This window comes from Herpailurus yagouaroundi, unplaced genomic scaffold, assembly GCF_014898765.1.
Source record: "Herpailurus yagouaroundi ecotype Mexico unplaced genomic scaffold, PumYag 218, whole genome shotgun sequence".
NCBI lineage: Eukaryota > Metazoa > Chordata > Mammalia > Carnivora > Felidae > Herpailurus > Herpailurus yagouaroundi.
Window position 1 is genome coordinate 1867650 of NW_024412449.1, and position 19922 is coordinate 1887571.

The 19922-nt window shown below is 45.1% G+C and overlaps 1 protein-coding gene across 10 annotated transcripts in view; it reads right to left on the reverse strand.

Annotated features, from left to right (window-relative positions):
* TEAD1 (TEA domain transcription factor 1) overlaps positions 1-19922 on the reverse strand; it is a 269913-nt gene that overhangs the window by 21188 nt on the left and 228803 nt on the right. For 9 of the 10 annotated variants that reach the window (XM_040456831.1, XM_040456829.1, XM_040456835.1 and 6 more), the window contains one exon: positions 19181-19354. The exons of the other annotated variant lie outside the window; for it this stretch is intronic. In XM_040456831.1, the coding sequence (XP_040312765.1) occupies positions 19181-19354 (174 nt within the window). The remainder of the gene's footprint in view (positions 1-19180; positions 19355-19922) is intronic. 10 annotated transcript variants of the gene reach the window in all.

Genomic DNA, 19922 nt, shown 5'->3' on the forward strand with positions numbered 1-19922 from the left:
AGAGTTAGCACGTAGATAAGCAAGCACACACCTCCCCTCTTTTTTGCACAAAGTGTGGCACTCTTCAAACCTTGCTTTAAAATATATATATACATGTATATAGTTGGGATGCCTGGGTGGCTGAGTTGGCTAAGCGTTCGACTCTTGATTTCGGCTCAGGTCGTGATCTCACGGTTCATGAGTTCAAGCCCCATGTCAGGCTCGGTGCTGACAGTGTAGAGCCTCCTTGGGATCCTCTCTCCCTCTCTCTCTGCCCCATCTCCACGCTCTCTCTCTCCCAAAATAAATAAACTTTAAAAACTACACACAAAAAAAATACACAGCTACATCTTAGAACTCATACAGTACTGATACGGAAATAATCAGTTTTAAAGACTAGCCATTTAAAAACGTGAGCAGCCTCACATTTTGGTAACTGCATACTATTCCATTACCTAGGCACAGCATAATAATTACTGCGTGCTCTACTGAATAGTTTGTTGCTTTGCAACATGGATACAATAATGAGTTTACGTGCAGCAGGAAAGGTACATTAGAAATTACTTTTCATTTCCTTTCCTTCCATTTAAAAAATTTTCCAGCACTGAAAGAGTTTCAATGGGCTGTAAATAAACTGATAGTATTTGAGTTACAAAGAAACTCATTGTTTTTAACACAATCGGGTTGTTTTGAAAGGCTGGTGAACAGTCAAAGGCAGTCTGGTGTGAGGAGCGAAGTATAGGGAAGAAGGTGGTCAACGAACAGTTAAAAGCAGTCTGATGTGACGAGTGGAGAGAAGTATAGGAAGGAGGTGGTTAACGGCACAGGCAACCGGGTGGGTTACTTTATTTAAAAAAAATTTTTTTTTAATGTTTATTTATTTATTTATTTATTAAAAAAAAATTTTTTAACGTTTATTTTTGAGACAGAGAGAGACAGAGCAGGAATGGGGGAGGGTCAGAGAGAGGGAGACACAGAATCCGAAACAGGCTCCAGGCTCCGAGCTGTCAGCACAGAGCCCGACGCAGGGCTGGAACTCACGGACCGCAAAATCATGACCTGAGCCAAAGTCGGCCGCTCAACCGACTGAGCCACCCAGGCGCCCCAAATGTTTATTTATTTTTGAGAGAGAGAGAGAGAGAGAGAGAGAGAGTGAGCAGGGGACACAGAATCCGAAGCATGCTCCAGGCCCCAAGCTGTCAGTCCAGAGCCCGACACGGGGCTCGAACTCACAAACCACGAGATCATGACCTGAGCCGAAGTCAGAAGCTTAACCGACTGCGCCACCCAGGCACTCTGAGTTACTTCTTTTAAACTACCAACCTCTACTTATGTCAGTGATACGACCAGGAGGGAGGTGTCTTCAGAACTGCACCTCAGCTCCCTAGGCACAAGACTTTCTTTTCTGCCCTTTTTTAAAAAAAAAAAACGCTCCACTTTTTACTTTATTCACTTCACTGGCATTGATGATGCAAACTAACTCAGACGTTTAAAATCTAAAGCAAGCATAGAAACAAACGCACAAAATAATCTGTCTATATATATAATTTAAAAATGTTTGGAATGGTATTTGCCACAATGTGGTGTTAGCAAAACTGCTGGAAATGTCCACAGCCTCCCGTGTCTCCCAGAAATACCCCCATCTCTCAGAGTTTCTGCGCGTAAAGTCATGCTGGTGAAAGAAAGCAGCCGTCCCAGGCAGCGGCGCACTGCGTGGACCTCAGCAGACTGGATTCATTTTTAAGACCCTCTTTTCTTTATTGGACAAAATTATTTGCAGTAAGACTCAGCACTCTGTTTCACGGTTTTAAATTTTAAATGCAAGAACTCCCAAAGTAGTAAGAGAGTGACAGAACTCAAGTGACTCCAGTTCGGTTTTGCCGTCTGCATAATGACTGTGCTATCAGGGTGCCTTTCCGGGTCTATGGTTTAGCCACGGGGACTGCAGCCCAAACGACTCCAAACTGTCAAGAACTTACTCCTACGAACGGACGCAGGCTGAGTCCACATGTGTTACTAAAGGGTAAGTCACACAACGGCCACGCAATAGAAGCGTGCTAATTTGAAGCATATATATGTGTGCGTGGATGGAATAAAAACACTAACTTCACCAATCGTTTAGGACTTAGGTCAACAAAATTATTTTTTTCTCTTTAGAAGTATTTTGTCAACGGCATTGTTCAGAACTGTGGGCACATGGTGATCATAAACATGACAACGATTTTTAGGTGGTTTTACCATTAAATGTCTCTACCACCACGGACGTCCTTACTGCCTTGCACCTGGGCAGACCATCCTTACCATCCCACCTTCGGTTCACCACTGTCCCTTCGAAGTCCCCAAATAATTTTAAGGAGTTTTCCTTGGTGATGGAGGATCTATGGTTTTAATGACAGGAAGTATCAAAAATGAAGCTATTAAAATATACACATTATGAAAACCTGCTCAGAAATTAGCTCAACAAATTAGGAGTTCTAAACTTGTGGAAGTTTGTTTGTTTGTTTGTTTATTACATAAAACTAAAGTCTGACGTACATTCAGAGCGACGCACAGATCACAAGTTTACAGTCCGTTGATTTTCATAAAGTGAACACACACATGCAGCCAGCACCCCGATGAAGAAACCAGAAGCCCTCCCGTTCATGCTGTCTTCGAGTACAATCACCCCTTTACCTCATAGGGGTGATCTTGAGGGGAAAACACTGTCCGTTAGTTCTGTCTGGTGTTTTGAACTTTAAATAAATGGAATCACAGATTGACTCCTTTGTGCTCAGTTTCATATGCTCAGCCGTAGGGGGGAGATTCACGCATGCTGTTGTGGGCAATATGTGCGATGTAACATATTCACCTGCTACTTGCTAGACGATTCCACCGAATGAAAAATACCACGATCTAGGCATTCTACCACTGCCGGGCCCTGGCAATGTTTCCAAATCAGAGAGCTACTCTGAACACCCCTGCACACGCTTTTGATGAACACGTGTATGCATTTCTGTTGGGTGTTCCCAGGAGTGGAACAGCTGGGTCATGAGGACTGTGCACATTTTAGCTTTCATTTAGATAACAGGGACAGATGGTTTTGGAATGATCTTGCTTTTCTCACAGTTGAGAAAACTTTAATTATCAGTATACATTTATCAGGTTAGTTTTTAAAAGGCTTCTCGACTAACAGTAAATAACCAATTTGCTATTACAACTCTCCGCAATTACTCTCGAACGGTGGGAAATAATCATGTAGCCATCCCACCACATCAACAGCTGTTCTTTGGGAATTTTCTAGGAGGAGGTATTGATGGGAGAGATAATCGTCTGCCAGCTGAGGATGTTCCGATTATCCAGAAAGAAATGCATTCACTGAGCTCCCATGGAGCAAAGGTAATATCAAAGAAAGAATGCTAGTATTGAATCAACAACAAAGGAGGCAAACTCTGTGATTTGAGTCTGAGATTCACATGTAGTTCATCACCCCCCACCCCCCTACCTGTTTCTCCCAACTGAAAACTCAGGGCAAACCTGTTTCAGACAGTTTTTTTTTTTTTTTTAATTTTTGCTCTTTTTTTTAACCTTTATTTATTTTTGAGACGGAGAGAGACAGAGCATGAACGGGGGAGGGTCAGAGAGAGGGAGACACAGAATCCGAAACAGGCTCCAGGCTCTGAGCCGTCAGCACAGAGCCCAACGCGGGGCTCGAACTCACGGACCGTGAGATCATGACCTGAGCCGAAGTCAGACGCTTAACCGACTGAGCCACCCAGGCGCCCCCTGTTTCAGACAGTTCTGAAGGCAAGAAAATAAGAAAGAATGTGCTGGTATCAGATACAAACTATTTCTGCCTCATCAGCTTTATCTGACTGCACGATATTTTCTAAAAGCAAATTAATATAAAAATCCAAGAAACAGCTAAAATCCAGCAAACTTGTCTTCCCAACAAATCCCAAATTCAAACCATATCCCATCCTTTCCTTTGGGGACAAGCCAACCTAAAATGGTCTGGGCTGGGCTCTGAAGTGCTAAACACACACACACAGGCAGATGTGGCTGTGGAGGGGGGGATGTCCAGGCAAACGGGCCCTTTTAAGGAATCTTTGCCCATTTTGCCTTAGAACAGAGACCCCACATATGAACTAGGCTTGGAGGCCAAACGCAGGAGTCTTTTCTATGGTATCCTGACCTGTGCTGCCTTTGGGCTAAATATCTTTAGATATAGGAAAATCATTGCTTTAAGAAAAAACTACATGCAGGGTAGACTTCATTGTTAGACAGTTCTTTTTCCTATTATATCAGTTATCTATCGCTGCTTTAACAAATGAGTGAATTCAGTGCCTTAAAACAACATAAATATACAATCTCAAACTTCTGCAGGTGAGACTTCGACGCTGGTCTCCCCGGGTCTATGAGGGTCCTGGCTGAGCTGTATTCCTCTCCCGAGGCCCTGGGGAGGGATTGGTCTTCCTTGCTTCTTCCAGCATCTGGAGGCCACTCACATTCCTTATCTGAGCCCCTCTCCCCACTTTCAAAGCCTGCAACAACAGGCTGGGTCCTTCTCCCGCTGCCTACTTTCATCTCTCCTGGGTCCCCCTCCTCTTCTGCTTGTAAGGAACCTGGTGACTACTCTGGGCCCACTCAGATAATCCAAGATCCTCGCCCTAGCTGCTGATAAGCAACCTCGATTCCCCTTTCTGTGCGATGTAACATATTCACAGATACGATGGCTATGGACTTGGGACGTGACTCTGCCTACCACACCCCTCAATTTGCAGTTTGTGTCCCTGCAACTCCTCCCCAGTGCTCTGCCTTCTGGAATCACACAGACCCAAGAATACCTCTGTTAGACAATTCTGCAGTTTTCATTCATTTCCCCCCTACTCTTACCGGTCTTCTTCTTCTTCTCACCCACAAGGCTCTTCAGGTCCCATCTGTTTCCCCGGATTCAAGTCCTACATTTATTTTTATCAAACCCCAACTTGATTTCAGACCCCCCTTCCATCCATTACAGATGTCTGTGAATTCTGACTTTTCACCTATCCTTATTTCATTCCAGACGTCTGCCCAACAGCATGGACAGCAGTCGTTTCTTTCAGTCTCATTCTCCATTTTTAACCACAAAGAAAGACCTGCTTCCCGAAGCCGCCACAGTGATAGGAAGAGATGGCACATGAAACAAAATGGCAGCCGTTAAAAACGCTGACAACTGTTCCTAGTAACTCAGTGATCGAAAACGCACTCAGGACAGATACAGACGGAGCCTTGCGTCATATCCACAGAGACGTAACCGCGTAAAGATGGTTGTTCGTAATCAATAACCAAGACAGAAAACAATGCCCACAGAGCCAGTCTGAGCCCCCATCTATAAGGATCAGGTGCACAGTACAGACACACGATGGCTTTTTCCTAAGAGAAAAAGCAGCACTTTTTCTGATCTGTGAGTTTATGACGAGTCTTAAGTTTTGGATATAACTGTTCACACAGGCACAAAATTACCATCTTTCCCACAAAGAGTTAATTAGAGAGGTTACAGAATTCTTTCTGCAAATAAAACAAAACAGCAATCATTAATAAAGGCGTGTTGAATCAATTAAAGACTTCAGAGTCCACTGGTGGGCAAGTCCTGGGAAATGATACAAGGTCAAGGTGGAAGCAAGTTATAATGCCACACAGAGAGAGCTGACTGCATCAGACAGCAAAGAAACAATAACAAAAGAAGGAAACATCAAATTTTCCCTAATCCTTCTCTAAATCATCCTTGTCTTACACTCATTATAAATGCAGCGGAAACGTTTCAGTCACCAGGCAAGACTCTAGATTAGTTTCTCCTCTGTTACTTCTCATTTAGTTAGCCCATTTATTCATGTGTGTGTCTGTTCCGCTGTTTAGTTTTATGTTTTTGAAATTTGAAGTATAAAAGCAATATACTTCAGGGGCGCCTGGGTGGCTCAGTTGGTTAAGCGTCCGACTCTTGATTTCAGCTCAGGTCATGATCTCAATGGTTTGTGAGATTGAGCCCTGCAGCCTGCTGGGGAGTCTCTCTCTCCCTTTCTCTCTCCGCCCCTCTCACCCCTCCGAAATAAATAAACATTAAAATAAAAAAAAAAGGAATATACTTCAAAGAATGATCCTTCCCATTCTAGGGGTGAGGAAAAATGAGGCCTCGCCCTGGTAAGTAGGATCCAGAGCTCTCAGAGGGGAGGGTCGGGCCAGGGGGCCCTCTGTGGACAACTCCAGGGCTCTGAAAACCTGGCTCCAGGTGGCTGAAGGACCAGGGCGTGAGCACTACAGCTGCTGAGCAAAGAATGGAAACGCACAGCTCACGCAGGAGCAGTGCTGGGCTGGTGACAAACTCTGCCGTGAGCTTCTAGAAGGTAAAAGCCTGCCGGCACTGAGGGGAAGCAGATAACCCCACAGGCAGGGGACAGAGCAGGGGCACCGGGTCAGGAAAGGAGAAGGCAGTTGGGACACTCCCTTCCACCCGGAGGGCTTGCAAGGGCTGAGTGGGAATTACTTGGTTGCAAAGATGAAAACATCAAGAGGACTGTCCCTGACAAGAGACAGTCTAATAGGCACTGATGGAGGCAAGGAGACGCTGGCATTTTCAAACCACCACTTTGAACCTCTCCTCTTCATCCTCTCTGAGCAATGATCAAAGGACCAAGATTTCAAATTGTGAAGCAATTTTTTCCAATGGCAGCATCTGCTCCTTGGCAGGCGGCACTGGGAGCTGGGCCTGGTTGTGGGCGGCCGTCCAGGCCTGCCACATGGCCAGGCTCCGCCGGGCAGGGCACCGCGTAGGCCTGCAGCTGCTCCCGCAGGCGCCAAAGGACAATCACTCCGCACTGGGCAACACGGCGGCCGGCGAGCAGGGAGGGGGGTGGGGCAGAAGGAGCCCAGGAGGCAGTGCTGATGGGTGGCGGGGGGAGGCTCTGAGGATGCAGGCTGCTCCCACACCCTCCCCCCTGACTCATTTGCATACGCCCAGTCCCCTGAAGCCAGCCCCACTGGCATCAGAGGACTGGGGTGGGGGAATTTCACCGGGATGACCATGGGACAACTCCCGCGTTGCAACCTGCACTGGGGGACAGCGAGGGAGCTGCTCATAGGGAAGCGAGTCTTTGAGCGTGTTCACTTGGGACCATGGTGCCCTTGCCCAAACAAGGGGACAGCAGCTGTAGGGCTCCTGCCACAGCTGTTTTAAATAAGAATAACAGGAATAAACTCAGCCTCGCTCTTCAAGTTACTTTCCACTAATTATGGCATATATTTACATCTACAAAATAGAAGATTTAAAAAAAAAAAAACTCCACCAAGAGCCCCTTTATTGTGCAGATCGGGCACCCCTATTTGAATTTCATAAACATTTAGTACTTCAAAGAATCTTAAAAGCTTGCTTTAATTACAATATGCACCGCTTGAAAGGCTGACTGTTTGCATTGCAAATTCCTACAAATACCGGCATTCATTTAAAAAATGTCAATTAATATCACCCACAGGACTTCAGGTAACTGCCACTGGTGACTTCACACAGTAGCTGGGATGAAAGAGCCAAGGTCTCAGCCCCAAGCACAAAGCAGCTGCACAGGCCAGTTCTTTCCAATGGAGGCAGCTAATGAGTACTGGGCTCCCAGCTGAGCCGGCCCGTCACGCAGCACATTCATCAGGTGTGTGAACACTGGCCCGAGACCACCCTTTCCAAATCGGGAAACAGGACCTTTTTTTCTGGTTGAGAGTTTTTGTGCAAGAAAAGTCCTATACAGAATGACAACAAATCAATTAACAAGCGCAGAGTTGCCAAATAAAATACAGGACACCTCGATCCATTGGATGTTTAGGTAAACAACAAACTTTCTTAATTATGTGTGTTTCCCAAGGATCGCGTGGGAAGTTGTGTGCACTAAAAGCGTGTATGTTGTTTATCTGAAATTCAAATGTAACTGAGTGGCCTGTGTTTTCGTTTGCTAAAATCTGGCAACTCTACTAACAAGTCATGTTAACAAAAAGAACAAAGATTGGGACTTACCCTCAAAGACGTTTTCTGCTCAGGATATTTTAAGAAAAAAACAAAGCCCCCAAATCATACATGGAGCATAATTCTTTTTTAGTACAATCGAATGATGGATAATGTTTGTAAATGTGTGTGAAAAGTCCAGGAGGATACATGGCTGTGGGGGTGGGGGGAAATCTTACGTTTTCTTCTCCAGTCTATTGATTTCCTTAGACTATTTATAATAAGCTTATATTGTTTTTGCAATGTACAAAGTAAATACAAATGCGGTGGGTGGGTAGGATGTGCTCTGGGTCGCCACCTGTGAGAAAGGATGTCATATATCACCAAGGGCCTACGTGTATTTAGACAACCGACCAAGATGTCCGGATGACTATGTCCAGATAATCCACTTATTCTTGCAAAACCGGGTCTGGCAACAAGAACCACCCGGATCGTGCCACCTTAGTTCTCTCCTTCTCAGGCTTCTCTTGAGGCAAAGTTACAGACAAGCCAATTGTGCCGCCAACAACGGGGCAAATACTGGGAAGGGCAGAGACATCACGTGTTTGCTTCCCCAGACCTCTGCTTAGCAGTGGCTCATGGGGGACAGTGGCTTAGCATCTCAGCCTGGAACCATGGCAGGGAGCAGAGTTAAAGAGCCCAGCGCAAGAAAAGATGGACCCCTGACCTGGGTTTTGTTAGCAACCACTGAGCCAAATGACCCAGGACAGAAAGCATTAGAGGAACAGCTGTCAGATGGGGTCTCCCAAGGGCTTAAGGGAACTCCAATTTACATCCCGCCAAGATGTGCATAAGCATTCAAGTTTAAAAAAAAAAAAAAAAAGTATCCATACTGTGGCTGAGGCTAAGTAAGGGATTGAGGAAAAAGCAGAATGAGCGTCTTCCATTTTCTAGGCTGTCCTGTGTGGCCTTGTTTTCAGGGGGATCCAGAAAGTCTTTCAAATAGAAAGTGATGGCCACAGAGATCACTGTTTCCAACCCAACCCTCACCGTTCTCCAAGTTCTGGAAGACTCAGCAGCCAACACCTCCTAGTAAGATTTCCGGTCTCTGAACAAGCGTCCACTTCCTGGAACTCCTTCCCACTCCCCTTCCGCTGACCAAATTCTTTCAAGATTCGGCTCAAATGCCATGTGTCTGTGAGGCTTTCCGGAATGTTCTCAGGCATTCTGTGCTTCCACATTTCCATCACAGCTCCTATCCCATGGTGCTGTCACTTACCTGCCTATGTGTCTGCCATCCCAGACCTGACACCAAGGTCGGCCTCTTATCAAGTCTGTTTTCCCAACTCTCTAGGATCAAAGTAGAGTGCACTGAGAGTTGACTGAATGACTCACTAGTGACATACATGTCTGTCACTAATGCAAAACAAAAACCATTTCTATAAGAACCTAACAGAACTCCAGAGATAGCTCGGAAAAAAGCTTCTGTGGGGGGCTCTCTCAAGGTGTCCTCCCCTACTCTGGTAAATGCCTCTAGAAGCATCACTCCATAAACTATCAGATGCTTACTCTATCAGTACACGACATCTGAGCTGGCTAACTGGCAGGTGTATTACAGCACCTGACGTATAGCAATTTTTCTACGTGTGCTGAGTGAAAGAACTCTTCAGCCAACAAATTTTTTTAAAACACTTAAAAAATCTGCTATATACACCACACCGCCGGGTAAACAAAAGCTACAGATGGGATCCCTGATCGGTGGGGGAGGCCTTCAAAGAAGTTTAGGATGCAGGGCCGGGAAAACAGGAAGGAAGCAGCAAGAGACAGCAGTCAAAGCAGAAAATGCCAGCAAGCTCCAGACATTTCTCTTATGAAATCAAACCAAACTGGATGCGTGTGCAAGTTTATTCACTCGCCTAGCCCTGCACACGCAGTACCAGAACTTGTGGATAAGAGATGTTTTTTTTTTTTAAAGTTTATTTATTTATTTTTGAGAGAGAGAGCACGAGAGAGAGAGGAGCGAGAGCGAGTGGGTGTGCGGGGCAGTGGCGGGGGGGGGGGGTAGGGAGCGGAGGAGAGAATCTCAAGCAGGCTCTGTGCTGTCAGACACGGACTCAGGGTTCGATCTCATGAACCGTGAGATCACGACCTGAGCCAAAATCAAGAATCGGATGCTTAACTAAGTCACCCAGACACCCCAAGCAATGTTTTTTTTTGTAAAAAACAGGCCGCTGGTGAAGATGATCACATAACCACAATCGGCCCAGGGTATTTATTATGTATTAGCCTCATAAATACCTCCGAACACCGTGGTTTTGCTTGCTAATCTTCCCTCCACTTACATCATGCCACCACTTGACAGTGCTCTCGTAATTTCGGGACTCGATGCTATTTTGAGATGAGACCGAAGTACGGAGACATGGAAGGCTTGTTGAACTGAAAGACCCTTTCTTTACTGATAGCAGTTTGAAACATGTGCGGAGCAAATCGTTCCATTTTTGCTAACTTCCTTTTCCACGAACAGGAACGGGTGGGTTTGGTTCCAAATGATAGACTCCAGTCTACAATTCCAATCCAAAATCAGGCTGAATCCAATTAGACACAGGCTGAAACTCCGCAGGGGGCCATTCGGGCAGCTTCCGTGTGCACCCGGTTTCTCCTCTTACATAAAGCCCAGTGGTTTTATTTATAGTGGCTGTCATTTTGTCCAACAAATGTGATTCTGTTCTTACCAAGATAAAAGCATCTTCTAACAGCTGCCCTCTTTCCAGATAACTCACTTTCTCTTTCTGTTTTGTAAAGCCTTCTCACATCTGCTCTGGTTAGTAAAACTAGCCTTTTTCCTCCCCCAGAAAAATAGGTTAAGAAAGTTGAACGACTATAGATATATTTATTTATTGTTAATCGTTTCGACTGAATGATCATAATTCCAAGAATTTTAAAAAGCAAAATATTACGCATAACCACAGGGTAGCATCATATACCTTGGTTTCTAAAATACCACTAATTTGATAATTTGAGAGAAAAAAGAAACGTTGTATAAACGTGTATAAAATTTTTCTTTAACAACAGGGTACATGTCCGTAAAATTTCATTTTCATATTACTTATTATTTCAAGCAAAGTTTAAGACTAAGTCTTCATCATACTAATTATTCTTCTAAATAGTTTTAGGCTGCAAGGTTATCAGTAACGTGTTGGTAACACGTGGCTTTCTTTGAACCAGAGTCCCCAAGCTTGACACTTGAACACCCTGTTAGGACAGAGAGTAGAATTCGGAGGCCCTTCAAAAAATATTAGCTTTGCTGTGTTTCTTATTTGGTTAAACCCATAATTCTGTTTACTTCCTTCAGGAAACCACGTGTGGCTGGAAAGGAACTTCTTTTGAAAGTCAGCTAAAAGTGATACTTTGGATTTCTGTCTTTTGGGACTCACAACGAAATCACACCCACACCTTGTCTAGCTTTGGGAATCCGATGGTGAATTCCAAGACAGTTGGCATTTATCTGAAATTAGCTGCCTTGTCTGCTGTATCACTGGCAACCCATCTGCGTAATCTCGGTGCGGAAATGGTCCATTTGCGGATGGGGCTCTTCTGTTCTTAGGGCCTCCACAGCACCTAATCCATCACTGTTTTATAAGGGGAAAAAATGTCTGGTTTTCTGCCAGTGCAAGGGTTGCCTCACCAGTCTGGTTCCACACTCCTCGATCATAACTTCAGTCCTGCATCTAACTGTAATTTTTCCGAGACGTTTTCAGTAGGGATTCAAGTTTAAGCTAAGACGTGCACTAGTTGTCCAAAGCGCTATTAGTACAAAAGACTTAACTAAGGCGACAGGGGGCTGGTGAGACGCCTCTCACGTTGGCTCAGGTCACAAAAGGCAGGTGAGGACGACCACAGCTCTGGAGGGGCAGGAAGGCACTGATGGTGTCCGCTCTAAGCAGCATCCCACTTCTAGAACTGCTAAGATGGGAACAAGTATAGGTCTCAGAGTTGAGTGAAACAGTATGTTTAACCTCGTTGATAGTTTCGATAGAGGGGGCACCTGGGTGGCTCAGTTGGTTAAGTGTCTGACTCTTGATTTGGGCTCAGGTCTGACACACGGAGCCTGCTTGGGATGCTCTGTCTCCCTCTTTCTCTGGCCCTCCCCGGCTCGTGTGCACTCTCTTTTGCTCTCAAAACAAATAAACATTAAAAAAAGTCGCTCTAGAGAATGAGGAAGGATTAAGGTCTTTGAGTAGAAAGAAAAAATAACTGCAGGTGAAGAGGAATTCAAAAAGCAAAGTGACAGTTGAAAGTTGTTTCGTTTTAAATTATGTCCATGCACGCTGGATGCAGATGCCTGCTCTACTCGGCGCTCAATTGCCTTAGAAAACAGCACCTTGGTTATTTACACACACACACACACACACACACACACACACACACACACACACAGTAATATTATCAATATTTGATAAAATAAGGATAATTAAATTTTTATTTAACCAGCAAATCGGATATCATGTAGTCATTAAAAATGATAATTAGGGGGGCGCCAGGGTGGCTCAGTCGGTTAAGGGTTTGACTCTGATTTTGGTTCATGTCATGATCTCACAGTTCGTGAGTTCAAGCCCAACATCAGGATCCACGGTGACAGCGTGGAGCCTGCCTGGGATTCTCTCTCTTTCTCTCCCACTCACGTGAGCGCTCTCTCTGCAAATAAATAAATAAACTAAAAAAACAAAAAGGTAATGAGGGATATAATGGCATATGGCCACTTGTCAGGGTGTCTGGTAAGGGAGAAAAGCCGGATACCAGATTTAATTTAATGTATTCCCCGATTCAAGCTACATAAACTTAGGAATGAATGAAAAATTATGTATTTCCAAGACTGTCTAGAATGTTACGATATTGCCTTTGGAATCATAATGTAAACACGAAGCTGCTGCTCCCCTAACCCCACCCCAAAGGCCGCTAACAGTGAGGTATCAGTTTTTCTAAGAAGACTCGAGGTCCAACCTGAACTTCCTGGTAGCAGCGTCTGCTCACGGCTGCCCCCACGTAACGTGCACCAGGGCATCCCGTGATGACAGGGCTGACTTCAGCCAGAAACCACGCTGCTTCCCGTCGGTTACCGTCACCCGCTTCCAGCGAAATCGGGCCAGGAGAGGGGCTAGGGACAGAGCTGTGCCCCCTGCAGAGGCCACACACAGATTTCACGGAAAGAGTGTGGATTCAGAGTTTGGCCAATCCCACACTGATTAGCTGTAAGACTTTGCAGAAGTCATTCTGCCTCTCCCTGACTCAATTTCTTTATGTGTAAAGTAAAGTAGGAATAATCACACGGGCCTCACAAGGATTAAATAATATCAAGGACATGCTTATCTGGCATAGTCCTGGCTGAAAAAAGGAACTCATTAAGTCACACTCAACTGCTGAAAAAGTGAGAAGCCCCTTCCCGCCCCTTCCTGCAGAAGCCTCTTCTTCTCTTTGTAATTAAATATGGAAAAGAATTAAAATGCACAAGAGTGAATGAAAAGGAGGCAGGAAGGAAGAGAAAGGAAATGAGGAGAGGGTCATGAAAAGAAAAAGATAAAGAATAAAAACAGAGAAGGCAAAATGCAAATAAAGTCCCTGTAACACTGAGTAAAAAGAATCCGAATACTCTCTTGGCTTGAAAATGGTTAAAAGCACTGACTGCTTCCTTTTGCTGACACGATCAAGCCCGATTCCTTGTCTTTCCTAATCTGTCCGCCCACCTACGCCTCGCATACAAGTGAAGGCCCAGCTGCAAAGCACCTCAAGATACCTGAATGCTCCTGAACTCACCTGGATGGACCTCACGTGTGCCCTGTGTCTTGCTGATCCCCCTAGCCAGCCCCTCATCCATCTACAGCGTTCAAGGTCATCTCTCCCTACCCTGATACTGGCCGCCATAATGGTTGAAGGAGGTGGCGAGTGACCCTTAACATCTCACCTGGGGGGGAAGGGAAAATAATCGAAACCACTTAAGAAAACATCTGGGGCAGTTTCTTAAGTTAGACATGAAGTTACCATGTGACCTCGCAATTCCACTGCTATGGAAAAATGCCAAGAAAGATGGTGAACACGCAACCGTCACATCCACACAAAGACTTGTACACAAAGACTTCATACCGGCATTGTTGGAGAAAAGCCTAAAGGGTCAACAGTCCGCAAGTCTATCAACTGGTGAACGGATAAGCAAAAACGCAGTATGTCCACACGATGGGCTAGTACCAGGCAATAGAAAGAGGCTACCTAGAGGCGCGCCGTAACATAGCCGCACCTCAAAACACGGTGGGGGAAAGAAGCGAGGTGCAAACGCCTGCACACTGAAGGGTTCAAATCTGTACAGACGGAAAGTAGATCAGTAGCTGTCTGGGGCTGGGAGCGGGAACAGGGAACGGCTGCAAACAGGCACGGGGGATCTTGCTGGACTGATACAAATAGGCTCAAACTGTAGTAGAGTGAAGGTTATGTAACTCTGTACATTTTTCTAAAAGTCACCGATTTCTAAGGTGTAGATTTTATGGTTTGTAAATTATGCCTCAATAAGGCTCTTAAAAGAAAAAAAAAAAGATCTCACCAGATATACAGCCATCCACACGGGCCCTTGGTGCCCCACCCCATTAAGGCATGAGGGGTTACAGAGCCAACAGGGTAGAGGGGCACCCACATGGGCACCCTTGCCTCTGCCGGTCATTTATGTTTGGGGACCTGAGTCCTGGGGTGCCAGTCAGGGTCTTCCACCCTCCGAACAGTGGAGAGACTGCTGCTTGGCACACCACCATGCCATTCACCTTCAAGTGTCAGCTGGCCAAGGGTGGAGGTGCCCACAGCTCGGGCCTCCAAGTACAGGCACTAGGAGGGTAGCGCTCAGTATTTCCTCCGCGGCAAACTCCTGACCTTGCCTAGCCCGACTGAGTCCAGGCTGCAGGTGGCCGGCCCGACATTCCGAAAGCAGCTTCAGGAGCAATCGTAGGGGCAAATGAAGAGTCAGCCTAACTTTGACACCCTAGAGACTTCAGGCACTTTGAGAAGGAGGAAAAAGGGAGGAGAATAAAGGAGATCGGGTACAGGATCTCTGCTGAAATTTACTGAATTCACATAAAGATAAGAAAATCTGCTAAGCAAATTGCAGATACAAAAAATATTTCAAAGGGAGTGTTAAACCGGCTTCAGAAACACCTGCTAGAAACATCAGCTATCCAAGGATAGATATTCTAAGTATAATTCATTCTTATTTAGGCATCGGAGGAAGCCAGTGCAACTGCAAATTGCAGCAAATTGTAAACCTAATTCAAATGGCCTTTCCTCATTCATTCATTTATTTATTTTTTCATTTACTTATTTATTTATTTATTTAAAAAAAAATTTTTTTTAACGTTTATTTATTTTTGAGACAGAGCATGAACGGGGGAGGGTCAGAGAGAGGGAGACACAGAATCTGAAACAGGCTCCAGGCTCTGAGCTGTCAGCACAGAGCCCAACATGGGGCTCGAACTCACGGACCGTGAGATCATGACCTGAGCCGAAGTCGGCCGCCCAACCGACTGAGCCACCCAGGCGCCCCTCCTCATTTATTTTAAAGTGGTTGTGACTGAATGTCTTTATAAAGGTTAAGTGGTGCTCACAATTGTACTCAAGGAGTGAACTCTCCTCCCACATTCATAGGAGTGCTTAATTTTAATCTTGCATGTGTTAATTTAATAAACTAGTATCTAATCCCAGAGCAACTGTTTCTAAACTGGACACTTCCTACCAGCAATCACACGCTACAATCTAGACTTCATTCCTTGGGGATTCATGACCAAAGGGGCCCAGCACTGAAAGCGTTTATTAAAATCATCCCAAGTTTTTGCTTTGAAAGCAAAAACAAGAATAACTTTTTAAGCACTTTCCATTCCATTTTATATCCAAATAACATGCTAATTATAAGAAATCTTATTAACCTTAAAAACCAATACTGTTTAATGTGAAAGTAATGAAAACGGTTTCCTTTCATCGGATCCCACAATTTCTGATTAATTATAATCAACTTGAGTAGAATGGCCTCTTTTTATACCCTTCACAATAGTGGCTCTCAAAAACTTTTTGATCTCAGGGACCCCCTTCTGCTCTTAAAACTTATTGAGGACCTCAAGGGGCTTTTGTTTCTGTCGGTTATATCTATCTGTATTTTCTGTATTGGAAATTTAAACTGAGAACATCTTAAAAAGATTTATTACCTATTTAAAAAAAAATTTTTTTTAATGTTTATTTTTGAGCGAGAGAGAGAGACAGAGCGTGAGTGAGGGAGGGGCAGAGAGAGAGAGAGGGAGACATGGAATCCGAAGCAGGCTCCAGGCTCCGAGCTGTCAGCACAGAGCCCAATGCGGGGCTCGAACCCATGAACCGTGAGATCATGACCTGAGCTGAAGTCGGACTTAACCGACTGAGCCACCCAGGCACCCCTGTTTGTTACCTACTTAAAAAATAAACTCATTACATCTTTTTTTCTTTTAATTGGACATACCCATATTTTAAAAAACAAAGACAAAAATTGGAAGAGTAGTACTGTCTCATACTTTGCAAATGTATTTGACGTGTGTCTTCATGTAAACTCCTAGACTCCCAAACATGCCTCTACATTCAACTTGTCACGATGTGTTGTTTTTGTTGAAGTACATGGAGAAAATCCAGACTAACATGAATAGGGAACTAGAAAAGGGAAGAGTACTTCAACAGGCTCTTCAGATACTTGTGGTCATTTTTATTTCATACCATACCAAAACTTAACAAGCGACAGTTTCTTAAAACGCAGCTGCAGTGTGGAATCTGAAACCATACCCGTGAACTTTTCATACGCAGTTACATTAAAATCCACTGGTTTATCTTACACAATACCAAAAAGTCACTTTTGTTGATTTGGCTGTGGATCTCACCAGACAAGTCTTTTAAGTACTGGAAAGCTGTCAAGTTCACGGAGGTGGATATGAGTTTTCCAAAACCCTTATTTTTTCTAGAAAGCTAGGATTTTCTCTTTGGTAATAAATATTGTCAGCCGTTCTCCTTGATGTGGCAGGCAGGCTCCCTGCATTCATTTGCCATGTGTACTCTGGGTTCAAGATGTAATACAATTCATAAAGGACATTCTTGGTGTGACTAGTTCTCTTTTTCTTGAAACCGTACGGGAGTACCAGCCCAATTAAGCTAAAGCTTCAGCAGTTTTGCCCTACTTTCTTTTTCTTTAATTTTTTAAATGTTTTATGTATTTTTGAGAGAGAGAGAGACAGAGTACGAGTGGGGGAGGGGCAGAGAGAGGGAGAGACACAGAATCTGAAGCAGGCCGCAGGCCCTGAGCTGTCAGCACAGAGCCCAACGTGGGGCCCGAACTCACAAACCGCAAGGTCACGACCTGAAGTCAGATTCTTAACCAATAGAGCCACCCAGGCACCCCTTACCCTACTTCTTTTGAACCTTCAGAGTGCATATCAGCAGTGTGCACAAGCCAAACAATGTCCCAGTGTCATAATGACAATAGCTTTGGCCTTCTCAGCCCATTGAAAGTATACGGATGAACCCTCCAGGGGACTCTAAGCCATGCTTTGAAAACTGCTATGTTACCATATAATAACTGACCCCCAGTGACCATTCAAATCTCTAGTGGCAGCCCCCAATCTGAAAGGGATTTTTCCTTATTCAGGTTACCCATATGTATTACTTGTCCCAAGAACATTAATATAAGTAGAAGGCTTTTTCCACAACAATCCAAATTTAATACAGAAGAATGAAAAATGAAATCTAGCTGCCACGGACAGATAGAAGAAACTAAACAAACTAAATTTAATATGTAAATTCTCCTCCAAGAAATTTAAAACCTACATTTTCCCCTGATTTATTCATTCGTTTCCCCATTCGTTGGGCTTTTTTGTGTAAGGCGTTTGTGTGGTATTGGAGAAATGGAGAGTCCTCGATGGACAGAAGTCCCCCTACCCCCCCCCCCCCCGCCTCCCGGCGCCCTGCCCCTGACCGGCTGGGTATGCCTCACAGGGTATGAAGCAGCCAGGAAATCAGGCAGAGGCACAACAGCCAAACTTATCTCATTACAAGACCCGGCCCCCCACTCTACAAGTAGCCTGTCCTTTGTAATCTCTGAGTCTCTGTTTTCTTAGCTGGATAGGAGGCAAATCCCACTTAACACTGTGAGGACTGGATAAAATGAGTGTAAAGCGTTAGCACGGCTCCTAGCCCACAGCAGGTATTCAATAAACGGCAGCCCTATTATGAGTGAGGTGCCCCGGAGGTAGCCTGGGTCCAGAGGGGAGTGGGACACACATCCAAGTAATTATGACCCAGCATGGGAACTGATTAACTGCAAAATGCGCTGGGAGTAAAAGGAAAATCAATGGTCTGCCTAAGTGAGGAAGGTGCTAGAATAAAGGAGCCACCATCTCAAAGGAAGGAGGAGCTGGCCCCACGGGAGAGAAGAAAAGGAAAAAAATCCATCAGACACACAGAACTGCTGGGCACAGGATGGAGAGCAAAGAACCCCCTGGAACCAGCTCACTTAGGGCCTTTAATGCCATGCTAAGGAGTGCAAACGTTTGAAGTGATTTTATTTTTGTAAAGACGGGTGACTTATAAATACTCACTGCTAACAGGCCCTCTGGTGTCTCGCTGCCTCCAATATACACACATTGTACTCATGCCTGTGACCTGTTAACAGTCTCTTGGCTCGAGCCTGACTAGTGGAGAAAAGAACAGAAAACCTCTCTCAGAGCGAGCCCCAGCAGCTGGGGGGATCTGCCCTCGGTGTTTTAAAGCACAAATGAGGGACCTACGGGGAAAAGCCACTTTGCAGGCTCTCCGACACTTCTAAAATCTTGAAGCGTGAAACTTTATCTCCATCCCGGCCCCATTTTGCCTCAGGTCCTGTGCTCCAGTGAAATTTATAGGTCTTTTTGCTTAATGGGGTGAGAAGAAACAGAAAGGGTCTCGTCGTGCCCCAGGTCCTCTATCACGACTCCAGCCGTCTGTGAGGACGGCCATGGCACGAGTGAGCCCTGAAGCCCAAAGAGGCCTTCCATCTCTCTTTTTCTCGGGCAGGGATATCAGATGCTGCCCGGGTGCATCTGTACCCAAGGATGTATCACAAGGTCAGCATGGGGATGGCCCCCCAGGCGCTCCTGCGGATGCACGCGCACAGGCTCCGCGCTCACACACAGGATGCGACCATTCAGACAAAATCCACCGCGACCACAGCATTGTCTTACTCACCCAGAATTTTACGAGGAAGAAGGCATTTTGGGGGCCTTTTCCAAACAGTTCCTTTAAGCCACCTTTCTTTTCAGGAAATTTGTCATAAATCTGACGAATGTCCACTGATTCGAGCAATGGGTCACTGTAAGAATGGTTGGCATGCCCAATGTGCACGAAGAGGTGTTTGTTGTACTGTAAGAAACCAACAGAAACATTCCCATTACAAACCCTTTGATCAACCTGGGGCACATCCATCTTGAACTGGAAAAAAAGAGCAATAGTCTCGAAATCCTGGAATTACGCCTTGAATAGCCTAGGGTCTGTGCCTTTGAAAAGATGAAGACGTTACGAAAAGCCACTATAGCTCAGGGTTAAAACAATCATTGTCTTTCATTGACAAGGGCATATGTTTTCCCTAAAAAGGGCTTTCTGGAGACATAGCAGTAAATAACAGCTGAAGTTATTTTAACTACCGAACCAAGAAACTATCCTCTCACCCAGTTTCATCTGATTCAACTGAGAATGACAGCAACACCCTTTGGAGCCCAATATTTGCAATTAAGCCCAACAAAAAGTGTGTGTGTGTGGTCAGCTAACAGCATGGCCCAGAATGCACTTCTTGCCCCAGCTCCCCTGGCAACAGCACGGATGCAGTGCTCTGGGCAGCGGTACCCACCTACTTCCTCCAACGGGAGTAAGAGTGCCGAGCCTCTTTCCCACCATTCTCCTCAGAAACCAGTCTAAAGCTTCTGCAGAGGGG